Source organism: Phaenicophaeus curvirostris, chromosome 1 (genome assembly GCF_032191515.1).
Source record: "Phaenicophaeus curvirostris isolate KB17595 chromosome 1, BPBGC_Pcur_1.0, whole genome shotgun sequence".
NCBI lineage: Eukaryota > Metazoa > Chordata > Aves > Cuculiformes > Cuculidae > Phaenicophaeus > Phaenicophaeus curvirostris.
Window position 1 is genome coordinate 146,877,021 of NC_091392.1, and position 16,331 is coordinate 146,893,351.

General features: G+C 36.6%; 1 protein-coding gene across 10 annotated transcripts in view; it reads right to left on the reverse strand.

Annotated features, from left to right (window-relative positions):
- Nucleotides 1-2,119: 2,119 nt before the first annotated feature.
- ATP11A (ATPase phospholipid transporting 11A) overlaps nucleotides 2,120-16,331 on the reverse strand; it is a 117,651-nt gene continuing 103,439 nt past the window's right edge. For 2 of the 10 annotated variants that reach the window (XM_069877924.1, XM_069877898.1), the window contains 5 exons: nucleotides 15,040-15,105; nucleotides 14,631-14,734; nucleotides 13,417-13,582; nucleotides 8,705-8,820; nucleotides 6,221-6,327 (listed from right to left, as the gene is read on the reverse strand). In XM_069877924.1, coding sequence (XP_069734025.1) covers nucleotides 8,731-8,820; nucleotides 13,417-13,582; nucleotides 14,631-14,734; nucleotides 15,040-15,105 — 426 coding nt within the window. In that variant the 3' untranslated portion in view covers nucleotides 6,221-6,327; nucleotides 8,705-8,730. Of the gene's footprint in view, nucleotides 6,330-8,704; nucleotides 8,821-11,378; nucleotides 11,466-13,416; nucleotides 13,583-14,630; nucleotides 14,735-15,039; nucleotides 15,106-16,331 lie in introns of all 10 variants that reach the window. The other 8 variants (XM_069877932.1, XM_069877917.1, XM_069877873.1 and 5 more) reach the window with 6 other exon arrangements.

The window sequence follows — 16,331 nt, forward strand, 5'->3', positions numbered from 1 at the left end:
TCAGCCCTTCCTAGAAGAACACTCTTCTAGGCTAGCTATTTGGTTGGAAGCATTTCCTGACACAAAAGTCAGCGTGCCCCTTGACGGTCCTGAACTCTGCACCAGGAATTCTTTTCCTTCTTTACTAAAACTCAATGTTTATGAGATGACTAGATCTAGCTTTCAAATTTGGTTTATGTTTCAATATGATTTATCTTTACAAAATATGTTTAAATTTTCAAGGCAGTGTTGATGTGCTTTTTGAATAACTATTAACATTGTTTTCTTTGTTAGGAAGAAGCAGCACATCAGTTTTTTCCACATTTAATACGGAGACTGGATGTTAACTGTCCTTCCTGATTCAGCCTAAATAGGGAGCCTTTGAACCTAGCAGGACAAATGCATTAAATGCATTTTTAAAAGCTTAATGCACTGTGAGAATTTTTTAACCAAAATGAATAATGGAGAACAACAACAAACCTTTTGGTGGTTTAAAATAGAATACAACCCCTATTTGTCTCCTTTAAATGGAAAATAAACAAATTATTATAGAGTCACTGCTCTTAATTTTGTGCAGATTCACTGGTGAAAAAGAAATGATCACACACTGTAATTTGCCAATAAAAACATTTAAACCTAGATGGGTGACATCAGACATCTGACAAACTGTTCTGTCTAATGACATGAGTTAATGGCAGTATTTGTTTTATCCCTGTCCTATCACTTCACAATGTAAGAGAAGCCTTTGCAAGGCTGTTTTTTGCTTTTGCATTTGAATGAATCAAAATGAAAAGACCTGTAAGTATGTGTAAATGGAAACAAACAACAAGAAAGCTTTATTAGAGTTTTCAAATACTGTTTTTAAATTCCTGCAGATGATCACCTGAGAAAACTGGAATATGCAGAAAACAAACCTTAGAAACTTCATTCTGTAACCTATTGCCCTTGATATCTGAATAATCTTCAGGAGGGGGTTTATACCACAGTATTGCACACAGTGCAGAAAAATGTAGAATATAAGAAAAATCTTTTAATTGATTCTACAATGCTGCTTAATAAAAGAGCATAATTTAATCATGTAAAGGAAAATATAAGGTATTAAATTAGGAATACTGCTTGGAAACCACTTCGTCCTTCTTCCCTTCAAATAAGTACATTTTTATATGCAAACCAAAAAGTTGTCTACTTACGAGGTAATTTGTTCTTCTTGCTACTGTATTCCTCCTGAAATCCAGATGTATCATCTCATTTTTTTCAAAACATCTTTCAGTTTAGTATTTCTATCTAATTGCAATTCATCCTTTTTATCTTCATTGCATGAAGAAAGGGAAAAACATCTTCCATATTTTCCTCTTCCCCTCAAACTACCTTCTCCAGAAGCTCATTCAGTGGAACCACAAAATTTCTTGAGGTATGAAAGGGAGATGGGTTCAATACGCTTGTATTGTTTGGACAAGAAGCTCATATAAACACAAACCCATTAGTCCAAAATCTTGCTATATTGATTTTGTGCGTCTTTTAATAAATAAAGTGTCTAAGCATTCTACATTATCTCAGAGTGGAAGAGGAAGGTGCCTAACCTAACATGCTGAATTGCTCTGTGGAGGCTCTCTAGGAGACCTTCAATCTGACTATGTCCATGTACTGTATCATCTGCAAGGGACTTGGAACCAGAGAAAGTCCCATAATATTTTAACACCAAATAAAAGAAAGCAACAGTAGTTGTGTCTCCAGCCTTTTTTGTAAGTATTTGTGAACACTGCTATCAAATCAGATGGCAAAGTAGTTCTCACCTTTAATTCAGCTTCTTTAGATTGTCAGTGTTGCAAAAAGGAGAAATAGCCCCGGGTACCCTGCATAGCAGAACTGTAAGGAAATACAGATCTTCCCATGTGTAGCTTACAAGTTTAGTTTGGAAAGAACTTTATCACTTGGCCGATCTGTGCAGGAGGAACAAAGGTCTCCTCGACTGCTACCAATTTCTATCAGCTTTGCAATAAATCCCACACATTGCTCACGTTCTGGCTTTCTATGACTTTCTCTTTTTGTTAGCTTGCTTTTTTTAGCAGGCTATATATGCTCTGTGAAAATATATGTGACTACAAGCATATTCAATAACAGAATCAAACACTCATTCCACTTTTTGTCACCTACTTACATTTTATTACAGACTAATATGAAACCATCTCATGTTCCTGCTAGAATTATTTTAATTACTTGTGAACAAACTTAAATCAGTTTTGAATGTTCATATTTATTGCAAACAGATCCATGTCTCCTGCTTATATATACTACATAAGGATCCAAAAAGTGACTGAATATAAACAAGTTATATTTGGTTATCTACAGAAATGAGAGTTAAAAATAGCACTGAAAATAAACTTTACTGTAAAGTATTCATATACTGACTCTTCAAATAAAATAAATGAGTGATATAGGATAATCTAAACATTAGATTTGAAGGCTGATTTATTATTTTCAAATAAATGCACCTATAATTGTACAAGTAAAAAATAATTGTCAGTATTTGGTACTGATGACTACAGACATTTTGTGTAATGCACAGATAACTACTCCCCCAGCCCCTGTACAGCAACTTTCGCAGATTCTACTTTACATTAGATCATGAAAGGACACGTAAAATGCAGCGTGTACATAGCACAGAATTTATGTCAGAGACAACACAGATGAAAATTCTGTGAATTTTCATAAGGTAACAAAATTAAAGCTATATGAACTATTCCTTAGATTATTCTGCAAAGTAGAATCATGTACTTTCTCACTTTCATAATACTTTCACCAATTTCCATTAAAGCTTTTTCAACAGAGACAGCAGCATGAGCACAATGATCCCACTGGCTTCCAAAAGAAAAGTAGTGCAGTTGCTCAATTAAGCTATTTTTTTCCTTTTATATTTGCAAGCCAGTTGGGTCAAGACAAACGAGCTAATGCAAGCAAGAAAGTAAACTGTAAGCTTTTACATTAAGTGGCTGAACAATCAATTATTGTACATGATAAAACAAAAAAGATCTTTTGCCACAAGCCACTGCTGGAATATATGAACTTCAGTGGCTGAAAAGCTTGAAATACTTTCTAAGTCTTCACATACATTTGGTTAGCGCTTACCAGTTTCAAGACATTTATAGAAGCAGTTATGGAGACACTATGCTGTTAAAGCTGCAACAATTTAAACAAGGCAAGTTAGGAAGTTTAATATAGATCATTTATACTTTGCCCCTTTAATTCTTTTTTTTTTTTTTTTAAATACATAAATATCTGTCTCCTTTCAATGTCCCATCCATAATAAAACATTCTTATACATCTTTTTCTGATCCATTTACAATGAAACTCCAAGGTAACACCTGCTGCAGTGGACTAGGTTTGCACGACAACAGTAACAGGGACTGAAGCAAAAGCACATCAAGTGAAACTGAGCTGATGTTTTATGCTTTTTCCCACCAAGCAATCTAATTTAACAACAACAAACAGTACCAACTTTTATATGTAAAAGTATTGCTAAATCAAAGCAGAAACTCCCACTTAAAATCAAGCATTCTTTCTCCACCAAAAAATGAGATGTTTAACTCAAATCACCCAAGCACTTCCATAGGTGTTTCAGTTTGAATAACACTGTCAGTAATTTCTAGGTGCACAGCTATGTGAAGTTTGCAATGAACTGTTTTGTTAGTAGACAGAACAGAAATGCAGCATCTTCAAAAACATCAAGCAAAAATCTCCTTATTTAAGGCTAAAAGATAGAACTCAGAAAAGTAAAAAAAGGAGGTGGCTTTATAGAGTAAAAACAAAGCCAGCAGTAATAGTACAGCACGGAAAGTACAGTGCTCTAATTGCCGCTATCACAAGTACTAATAAAACATCAATAGTTTGAGTGAGACTGACAGAGCAACAGACCTGTATTTCTAATTTGACATTCATTAGAATTTTAACATTCAGCCACAACTCTGCTCTAAGCTAAATTTAAGTGGCCAAAACTCATAGGTATAAAAAAAGCCTTCAAAACATATACTTAAAAAAAATAGAAATGGTGTGTTAACAAATGTATGCGTAAAACAGATTTATAAATAGCTACAGTATGAAAAATATTTCAGTGCAAAGGCAATTTTAAGATTTCTAAAAAATACATTACAAATAATTTGTTAACTACACACAAGAAATTTGTCACTGCTACTGGTATAAAATTTATACCCATATTAACTTTTTAAAAATATATACACCAGTGTTTTATGTAGGGGACAGTTCTAACTGACCAACATTCAAGTCTGCAATGGCAAGTACATGTGCACACACCCACACACAGATGTACGTATTTCAAAATGTTACTGCTATGAGGACATTCTTTGAAACTTAAAAGTGCTACATGTTGAATGGTAGAAATACCTTCACCTGTGGTGCTCACCATTAAACTTAAAAAAATCTCTTATCTTTGGTATACTGAAAATTTCAGAACTCTCGTTACAATTTCTCCTTGTCCCAGGGAATTTTAGTATTTCAATGTTTGTTGAATGCAAAAATCACTGGGAATATTGCGAGGAACATATCCTAGTAAGTTGATTTTTCTTTTACTACAAAGTAAATTAAGTCATTTTGCCATTTTCATTTTTTAAACACAAAAAGGGAAATAATAATTCTCTGTGAGCCCAGTCCATCTGAAAGATAACAATTAATAACAACGTCTTGGCCAGGTCTTCCAGTGAAGGCTGCAGTTCTGATATCAAATATTTTGCTTTCACATAGCAGTATTTTTTTGGCTAATATCCTTCTGGAGATATTTAATGGCTACGACGATTAACCAGTTCTAACCACCAGGCTGAAATTGATTGAAATCAGATTACTCCTTCAGATATTTTTGCAACCCCAAAATAAAACACTGGACTAAGGAGACACGAAAAGGACACAGCTAATAGTGGAATTAGTGCAAGGTAACATAAACGTAGCAGAGAAAACAAGTGCAAGTTGGCTGTAATTCTTAAAGTAATTCAAACAGAACCCTTGCAGTAAAACTAGTTTGTTAATCACAACTACAGTTCAACTGCTAGTAAACAGCCATGTGCCACCCTGTGGTTTCATTGCAAAAGTTAACAGTTGTGTGCTTTGTGATACATCTACCAGGCCAATTAGTCTGCATTTAACCATAAACACCCCCCCCCCAAATTAAGAGGATAAATCCAGATAGCAAAATATACTTATTTGGAAAAACAGCCTTTCTTCTTTTAAGGAAAATATGTGTCAAAAAAAGCTTAATATATAATAATTTCTGCTATGCATATTTTACAACCATGGGGATAGGATGTGGGAACATCGGGTAATTTGCATCTTTAACATATCTACAAAGACCTTTTTAGGCAAAATGCTTACATTCAGTTTTTGAGTAGATATCAACATTGATGATATTTACCTATTTAACAGCCAACTTGACTCCATACAGTGTGCATATAGGTCTACACAAGGATTACTTTGCCTATCTTTCTATGAGGGAAAACTAATTGAAAATAAGACATAGCCCTGATTTGGCCACTTACAAGGAAGTGAACATTAGAGAGTGTTTCTTGAAAGCAGATTTGCACAGAGGAAACACCAGTTTGTTCTACAGAAAGAGCAAAGAAAGAGAAAGGACAGAGGAAAATCAGAAACAGCACTTATTAAGTACGCTTTAGGAGAATTTCATTGGACATAACTGAGGTCATTGCTTCTGGCTGAAAATTGAAAACTGTTGATCTCAAGATGTAGGTCACTGACTGAAACTACACACTTCAAGTAACAAAGAAAATGACTAAAGATGACAGAAGCAGTAAATGCACAAGTGTCTTGACAGAGAATGACGAGAATTTTTAGTGCTACCAGTCTCACAGTACCAGACTGTGCAGATTGTTCATTGCTCCAGTAGTTCAAAACATAAAAAGAGGCCTATTGGCCTGGAAGGGTTCATACTTCTAGCTATTGTTCCTGTTTGTCTGAACATTACCTCAGACAGCAAAAGCCACATATAGTTTAACATATTTCTGTGACATGTTTCCTGAAAAAAAGAAATAAACAAAAATACAGTTTTTAAAGGCTTGACTTGGTGTTCTGTCATACAGATGTTTCCAAACCTGACCCACTGTAGTGGTAGCCTGTGCTAGAACGGCAATGCTGATTTGAATAGCCAAAGACAGATGGAAGTACTGAATAATCAATGCCTCTCCAGTGCGTAAACATCATTTTTTTAGAATGAGTATTAGACCTTCTTGCTGGGGAATTGCTGCAGTCACTGCTCCTGTATCTTGGGCTTTTCAGACAGGCAAGAGGTGTGAATTCTGAGATGTGCTCCTGACACTGCCTTGATGCATTCTGTTAAAAAGAAAAAAACAAAAACACAGTAAATAGATGATTTTAGAGCTAAAACTCTACAATTGTGCCCTTGTGCCCTTGGCATAACAATATCTTTAAGTAGATCACCACTCTGGCTATTTTTTTCATGTAAAGATATAAAGTCTCACGTTGTTGAGCAATCAACCACTTCCAACATGATTAATTTTATATTAAGAGCTACAGAACCAGGCATAATCTTACACAAACTCTAAACCTGATAATGGGCTCTTTAGAGAACAGATGAGGACACAGAGGATTGCTTTCAAGTTGAATTGTTTTAAATCTAGTTCGTATTTCATTTTGCAGTATCTCCTGGTACATCTCTTTATCTCTGAACTCTAGTCAGGATTTCTTCTGAGGAAATTTAAGACAAGAACAGATTCAAATACTTAGCCCTGTAGTTCCAAAGAGAGGGAGATGTTTACAGTTACTTTGAGCTAATGGATTAGAGTTCCAGGTGTTTAATGTGCTTGCTTTGTACTTGTAAGCAGTATCTGATTTTGGACTTGCTTAGGTTACACATAGCATGTATACAGGCAATTTACACAACAGATGCCAATACTATCTTGCCCTAATTGCCCATTAAAATGTATCTGTGCCACATAAATCACTCCACACTCTGGCAGAATTGGCATCTCCACTCAGGAAATACTCAGGAGTTATAGTAACACCGTGGCTGCATGACAAGACTCTGGAACATGTGCACCAACTTAAAAAAATAGCACAGCACCTCTCCCAGTGTTTATCTAATTCTTCTGACTAAATGCACATATAATTACCAGGTAGAGAGGTGAGTAGATTATGTGAAAGTATTTAAAATATAAATGTGTCATAAGTATGATTCAAATCAATATAATCAATCACTCTGTCCATTAATGTTACATAAGCTAGCTAATCCTCCATTCTTAATCATTCCCTTCCTCCTTCTCCATTTATAGTAACACAGTAGCAAAAGAGTCAAAATCACAAAATAAATATTAATAAGGTAGCTTACAGAAGTCTGGCTGAGATTTAACATTACACTTTTAATGCCAATCACAAGCTTGAAAAACTACTCTGGCATAATCAAGAGCAATCAGAAAGCTCACAGAACAGTTACTTTTGCAAAAGCCAGTAAACTATACCAAACTCCTCACTAACAGTGAGGCCTGTGTTCTTTTTAACACATACAGAGACCAAATACCAACATTAACACAGAAAAATGTAGAAATTCAGCTAACAGATCAGCAGACTTTGTTTTGGAAATATCGGAGGGAGTAGTCATACTGTATGGTAACTATTTTTCCTATTCTTCTAGCTAGAAAGTGAAGCCTTTTAGTTGCCATATATATTTCTAATGATAAAAATCATGTTTTTTCTACACATAGCTCCAAGGCAAGCACTTTCAATCTGCCATGCCTGTGGCTACCCAAGACAGCTGAGTTTTTCGACTACCACTTGTCTAGCAGTCATTAAAATTAAATCAAAAGCAACTCTCAAGTGCCTTTAAGCCCTACAGCCCACACCAGCACATTACATTGCATTTGTCCTCTTCGCACATTGGTACTTTATAACTTAACTTAGTTCCTTAAGTGTTGCTTTGGGGTCAGAGACCATAAAGGGACTGGAGCAGGAATGGCATCCACCTTCTTTCTTACACTTGTGTAATAAGTAGTGTGGCAAGGATATGATTTAAAGCAGAGAACTTAATTCTGCTGCCCTAATGTCTGGAGGAGTTAGGAGCTCACTGCTCACAGAATCATAGAATCATAGAATAACCAGGTTGGAAGAGACCCACCGTATCATTGAGTCCAACCATTCATGCTGCTGTTTTGAGTATATGGAAAAGTTACCACGCTTCTCTCTCAATGCAAGGCAGCAATACAGTAATGCACTGGTCTCTACAGAACAAATTACTATGGTACTGTCAGATACAAAGCCTCAGTCGGTATCTTCCTCTCTTAATGTCTGTGTTTGGTCTATATATGTATTCAAAAGCATGCAAAATGATGGATAAACTGCTAATGTGTGAGTACTCTGACTTTATGACCATGACATAATGCGAGTACACTCTGTAATAACAATTGAGTTCTGACAGAACAATTGTCCCACAACACCTATACAAAATAAAATGTATTTACAGGACTTAAATACAGGTAACGTAGATTCACTGTTTTGCCTTACATAAGTAAGTATCTGAGACAAAATGATCTTACCTGTGGCATGGAATATCTCTTGCAAAAACTAGGCTCTCAAAGTAAAATATAATGATTTTCTATCAATATTCATAAAGTACATCAAAAACTCTGGAGGAAACAGTTGGTTCGTAAATAGCACAGTTCACCAATAGCAATTAATCCAAACTGGCAACACGTACAGTACTGTTACCTAGCTTTGATCTAATTATGGCTCGGAAGCTGAATGATTTCCTTCAAGAAGTGGCCCATCGCTGTTCGCCAGTGCATTTAGGGCTGTTTTATGTCTCATACTCTTCTGCAAGGATGAGGAAAAACAGTGAGACTCTTGCTGAATAAAAGAGGGAACTGTGAATGAGAGGTACCATTTGGTACAAATGTTACTATTGCAGCAAAGTCCTATAAATTTGAGTGATTTTCGGATAAGATTTTAAAAGGATAAGTTACTCAGTGTAAAACAAAGTTTCTATTTATTGATCCTGAGGTTCATCCTCTCAGCCACTCTTAGGGCATTTTTAATTCCATTTCAAACTCTGTTAAAAACACTTCATTACTCTCAAAACCACTTAACTGTACCATGACTAAGCACCATGGACTGTGTGTCCTGCCCCTCTGACAACCTGTACTGAACAGGACAGGTCCCGTGATATGATGAGGGCAAATCTGTTCGCAGTTAAGGAGTGGGCATCCCACCTCATTACTCTCCAAAACAACTGGCATGCTGAAGGGAGTGCTATACATGGAGGTGATGGGGCCAGAGCTGATGAAGGCTGACTTACAGATTAGTCATTACACCACAGGGAGAGAGGGCAGAGAAGTACCAGGTAACTCAGGTAACTTCTTCCATGGGATTCAAATATTGCAATAGCAAGATCCTTTTTTTTTTTTTTTTTAGTTTTCCATAGAAAAGAAGCCCAGCACATGACAAAGGCAACAATTTGCTGGTGACCAGTTTGCTAAGAGCACTGTGCAGTTGTTCAGCAGCAGCTAAGCCCATTGAGGATCAAGAGAATGATGCCTCAGAGAGGCTTCCCCAGGCAAAAGTCCCACTTTGGATTTCCCCAAGCGCAGGAAAGGTTACAGATCACATGACAGGGCTGATGGGCTGATCTTGTGACTGAAGTGAAAGTGAATTAAAAAATATCAGTCAGAAGCAAAGAGAAAAATGTCTTTTAAAGAGGCATGAAAGCATAGTTATTTGCAGCTCAGAATCCAAACACCTGGCATTTCAGCTACAAAATACTTGGATCGACAACATTTGAGCAATCCCAAGAGAGGATTTTAAAAATGAAAAGATAATAATATAAAATGAACTCATTTTTTTTCATAAAAGTGTTGCCAAGCTTCTGCTATTAATGAAAGAAGAATAAAGGAAGAGGAAGCATAATCAATTAATGTAGATTTGATATATTAAAAAAATATCCTATTGATTTTTAAAAGTAAAGGCTGAAAGAAACCTCATAGCTGCAAAATTTCCAATTAAAGCACAAAATTCAGCTTGTTTCATTGAGCCAAAGAGTCAGTGGGACATGAATGAGATGAGCAGATTTTGACCGAAATTACCAAAAGGCAACAGATTCCTCCAAAGCTTTTGCAGAATTAATGTTTTAGCCCAAGAAAGACAGTTCCATATGGGTGCAGGTATATAAATATACACGCACATATACATACACAAATACTTGTATGTAAATGTGTATGTGTGTATATATATATATAAAAACATATATATATATATACAAACATTGAAAAGCTTTCTGAAAAAGCCCATTCCGGATCTAGTTCTGTTTAAAAACCTCTAAATTATAATGATGGTAAACAATCACCCACCACATACTGCAGCGACTCAAATAATTGAAAAAATTAGAAGCATTTCTTTATGCAATCTTATTGCCTGACGGGAACTAATTTAGTAACCTGGGAAGTGGCTGCTTGTCCTATGCTAATTTTTTCAACTGTTCCAGAAGCTCTTTTGTTACAAAGAGAGCAATACAGCTTACAGGAACATAGCAAGTTTAAAATCAATTGTTTAAAAACCCAATTCAAACCAATCCTTCAGCATTTAAAAACCAAAAAAAACCCTGTGTATTTTCCCTGTGACTTGCATAATTTCAGTCATTTTTATTGACTATACATTTTTGAAGGAGGAAAGAAAGAAGAAATGTATTTATCTTAACTAATTAAGAAATAAAGACACAAAATCTGCAATGGAAACCAACAATCTCCTAGAATTACATCAAAACAAGTTTTCTTTGACTGCAGGGAAGCCAAGATTTACTAGCATTTCTTCTACTTGTATATTAAATGAAATGGCTTTCTAGAAAGAACACAGAATTTCCTAAAATGGAATATAAAGAAAACTCAATTTCAAAAAGCATGCTGGAAATAACTTGTTAATAAAAAAGTTGGATTTTCTTCTACCAAAGCAGAGTAGATCCATTAATGCATTCCAAAGATTGCTTAAATGGCTTCCAGTACCAATTGCACAAGCAACATAAGCATAATGAGAATTATTGCTTCTTTGTGTGGCATTTACTAAGGTACAATGCAAGCATGACATGCATCCACCTACAGTTAGGACAATGGTTAAAATGAGGATCCAGGAATCCTCGATTTTTTAGGTAGAAATACGTGAGATTCAGGAGTGACAGTGACAAAAATGATAGTGATAGTGAGGGATTGTGACAATGATTCACAGAATCTTTGAGGTGAACAAACAGAAAAAGGTATACTTCTTCAAAATATAGTTGATGTGAATCAGAAACGGAGATGAGCATGATAAATAACTTCTGATGATAACCTTTTACTGTCCTTTGAATGAAATGGCCAAGCATGCAGAAAGGCAGGAAAAAAGTCACCTTTGTTCCATTAGAAACTTAGACTGCTTGAAGTCTGAGAAAGCATAAAGATGGTGGACTGCTCAACAGAAAGGCACTGATGTTTAGTCTGATTTCCCCAGAAGATTGTAGGAAGTAACCGTGCACATCATTCATGTTTAAAGCAAGGTAGCAGTTATTTAGACAAAGCGGATTGGAAGACAGGAAGAAACAGAGAGAAGAAGAAACACAAGGAATATATCTGGTTAAAAATCAAAGATTTTCTATTAATATTAATAAAATAAATATTGCCAGTCTTAAGCCCAAAGTCTGCTTTACCATTGATTCATTTTCCAGCACTAACATACAATGTCTGTAAGAAATGCAGTAATAACTTTGCTTGGGGCTTTTGTTTGCTAGCTTGCTTCTCTGCATTAACCCATCCACGTTCTCTCTTTAGACTCTTAAATTAAGCATGCAGAACCTATACCGAGATCAACTTCTTCCCCAAGTAGCATATGTGGCAATAAGACACGTATTAAAGCTATGAAAATAGAAAGATGCTAAATGCTAATCTGCCTGGAATGCTTTTCTGCTGTTCTTGATTCTTTCTGGTCCTCCTGAAGCAAGGCGTTTTTACAATTGTACATTTAAAGAATACAAAACAATGGCAAGGATTTTTACTTTGCAGATATGACAGAAGAATTATTTACCTTTGCCAAAGCGAAAATTTTGCTTTCCTGGGAAGTAAAGTTCCTCTCTTGCTTTCCTCTTAACATAAAGGATCTTCTTCAAATAAACATAAAAATGCTAACTAATTCTAGGCATATAATCACTGGTAACTCACTTTAACCTAACGGCGGCTGATGGGCTGAAAAGGACAAGGGCAGTAACATGAAGCTTCAGGCTCGATACATATACTTTCCTTCACCTTCTAACATATATATAGTATATGAAAGTTTGTTGGGAGTCAAAAATACATGTAAAATTTCCTACTGGGCTTTGTTGGCCCCAGAATAGTACCATGCATCCCACAGAACTTGGTTCCTTTTCAGCCTCATCAGAGCAAGTCTTTATGCAATAGTTCCTCCTCCTGGCCTTACCAAAAGGAGAGGTGAAACAAGATTTTAAAATACTCTTCCCATTGGCACAGCAAGGCACATTTATATAGAGATAATGTATCAGAACAGGCAAAATGTAAGTTGAAATATAAAGGAGAAAAAAAACATTAATAGAATATGAATATGTTAATACATTCGTTTTTGCAATAGGCACAGCATCAGTACAACAGTTGCGCTAAGGAAGTATTAAATTGCACAGATTGTGCAATATAAATCTTGGCACGAGTTTACAACATATTTTTTATCAACATAACATTTATTTTCAGTGATTAAATTCTAGATTTATTCAATAATAAATACACATGCAGTGGTAGATCCCCTCAGTACAAGACTGCAACTGCGTGTGCAAATCCCTACTTTAAAGGGGACTGCAATAAAATCACATTCTCCCTTCCTACTGGTTTTATTTTGAGTTTAGCTTATTCTAACTGATTTTCCATTGTAGATAACTAGGCTCATCTTGCCTGGTAAATGCTAAAATAAAAATCCACATTAGAGTACACATTTATGCAGTAGAATGACTTGGAATGAAAGATAATTATTTCAGTTCAGAGTGTGGGCAGTGCTACTGAATACTCCACAACAGCAGGAACAATTGCTGTCCAAGACAACATTAAGTGCCTCCAATCTGATCCCACCAAGATCCCAAAGCCCTTACCCTTTTAATCTCCTCAAGTCAGGAATCATGTTCAGCCATATACCTGCCTCCCATCAACCTCATCAGCTGATTTCCCCACAGTAGGGAGGCACAGGGGTTGCCCCAGGGTTCAGGTAAATAACACCATGTAAATCATACACAGCTTCTTTCACCACTGCTCAGAAGTAGCTAGTATACAACCAGTGATACACACCACAGTTGGGGAATCTCTGCTCTAGTCTTGTCTCTAAGCTTAAAAGAGATCTAATTATTAGAGACTTGTGATACAAAAAAACTAATTGCACAATGAAAAATATTGTTACCTGGATTCTTTCTGTTGCTGTAGGCCACAACTGTCTGCATAAGACCTTCTTGAGAACATCTGGAAGAAGGCTGACAGTTATGAGCAGAATTATACCCAGCCACGCAGGACCACTAGACAGCATTTGCATGAACACATAATACATCCTCTGGTAATTGAAAAAAGGCCTAGTAGGAAAAAGATTAAATAAATATTACACTTTGACACACAAAAGACAGGCAATGTTAAATATAGAAATTATGACACTGATGAAATCCTGCATGTTCAACTTCCGAGTCTGTAGTACATCCATCCCAGTAGTCTCAAAAGGAGAGCTAAGCTTTCACTGATCAGAGAGAACTACCTCACACTTGATTTCCATGCTGGAGGAAATACCATGCTGTTCTTCCTCCCAAGCTGCCTCTCCCTTGCAAATATTTTATTCTTACCCTCTTTATGCTCTTTCACCTACTCTTTATCTTGCCCCAGATATTTTCTACCTTTCTTAGTATCCCACCTATTGTTTTACTCCTATATATCCTAGAGCTCAAACTTTTACTACAAAACTCATTCTTTCTACCGTTCCTCCTAAATCCCTTAATTCATATGGAGATCACGTGAAAGGGCACAGGGAGCTAGCAGTAATATCATAGAAACATTGAATGGTTTGGATTGGAAGGAACCTTAAAGATCATCCAGTTCCAACCTCCCTGACACTGTCAGGGACACCTTCCACTAGGTCAGGTTGTTCAAAGGCCCATCCAATCTAGCGCTGAACACCTCCAGGGATTAAGCATTGTCACACCCTGGACCCACAAGCCACACGCTCGCTTCCAGGCCTGACTGGCGCAGGAAGTGGATTCCTTTGTCTGTGTGGTGATCTGGAGGCCAATTAGGTCACTCCCAGGGTGAAAATCAAAAGCACTATTTATTCTGGCTCCAGCAAACATAAACACACCAAGATATTGGTGTGCACAGCCAAGACACAGAGGTGCGACTTCCCAAAGTTATAGAAACGAATCCCCGAACACAACCCAGGTCCCTCGGATCCAATCCGACACACACATCACAAGGCATAGGATTACTGATGTGTTTAAAATGTGACTCCTGAGAGTTCTGCAATACATAAAAGCTAAATATCATTCTGTTGGGTGAAAACAAGTGAAGTATATCACAACTTTATAACAACTATTGTTGAAATAACATTTGCAATGCAACTTATATTAGGGTTCATACCAAATAATTCCTCCCCAGAGCAGAGAAAAGATAATGTAGAATACAAGTGATCCCCAGATCACGAAGTGATTTATCCATGTCCAATAGTGTGTATCTAGTGCAAGCTGAAAAAAACCCAAACAAGATTATATGGTATTATTATTACTATCTAGCAGCAACAGAATACTCAACAGGAGATGAAATAAGAATACAGCCTTTGAAAAAGGAGAAGGACACTACACAGAATTAGCCAAAAAATGTTTTTCAGTTTTGAGCACAGTTAAGAAGACACAGATAGCAAAATCTGTATTTAAACTTACTTAAACTAATACAACAAGGTATGGTCATAAAGAGGAGCCCGTATAAGTAAGCAGCAATTAGAAAATGAGCTCTAATAAAGTTTCAGTGGATAAAGTGCAGCATACTTTACCTTCAACGTAACCGTGAATACAAGCACAGTAAATACCAGTGTTCCGAAGGTCCAGTTTCCAAACACCTATAAAAAAAGGACCAAAGCAGTTATAGATAATATTGTCCACTACACAATGCATTGTCCAGAATGGACATCTTAAAGCTATGCATTGCTCGGTATCAGGAGCTGACTCCCAAGCAACAACACTGAATTCTTACGTGATCTATCCAGTGGAAATTGGTTTGGTTTCTCGCCCTTGCGTGCACACACCTCAGATTTCACAGACAGGAAAAACCCACAATCAATGCACTCAACCTAAATTTCACAGCTAAATTTTTTAATAAAAATGAAATGCATCATAGTTAACAAATCACTGAGGTTTACAAACAAGCTGTAATAATTTCATCAGTCTTCTTCAAAATTATCTTTATTTTGGTCTCCCTCCTCTGCTGTCCTTGGTGTTCCATAATTTCTTGGAGGTTCAACAGCATGCTATACAGATGAGTAACAGTACGAGGAAGACTGTGATAACCAAAGCCATTTAGGTACATAAACTTTCTACCTACATTTTAAGATAAAACACTTCTGAACGCTTCTGGTTTATTCCCTCCCCACCTGCATCATAAAATTCAGCTTTTCAAGTATGCAGAAATGATCATTAATACTGATGGAGAGAAGAACTGGTGGTGAACACAGTCACAGAGGATTGCATGGACTGCAGCAGCAATGAGATGACCAAGTCAAGTATCAAGACAAATGTTGGGAAAGTAAGCACAGCTAGGACACTGTATTTTAGAAGAGACAGTTTTATTCAGAGCATCGCACCCATGAAAGAGAAGGGTGCCCAAGAGACATGAATGATTTTTGAAAGAGAAAAAGGGTGATCTCATGAACCCTCTTCTGCAGGAAGACAGGAAATTTCAGCAAAAGATGCAGTTGGCCAAACAGGACATTTCTCAATGGGCAAAATGGGAGCATACAAGAGATGACAATATGGGCAGGCAGCAAACGGGTAGCATAAAAGCATCAGCTGAGTACATAGGAACAAAATCACATAGCCTGAAGCTCAGCTCAAATTAAGATTAGTGAGGGATGTTGAAGGTAGCAGGAAGGATATTTACAGGTATCCTAGTTTCAAAGGGAAAATGTAAGTCCACTGATGGAGTGGTAAGGCAAACTAGGGGAAGGTGTTAAAAAAAATGAAGTATTTGGTACTCTGGATATCCTTCAAGAACAAAGCTTGCTCCTTGCATTTACCAGCAAAGCCTGGGAAGGAAAGGAGCTGCCAACAGTGTGGGAGTAACAGGTTA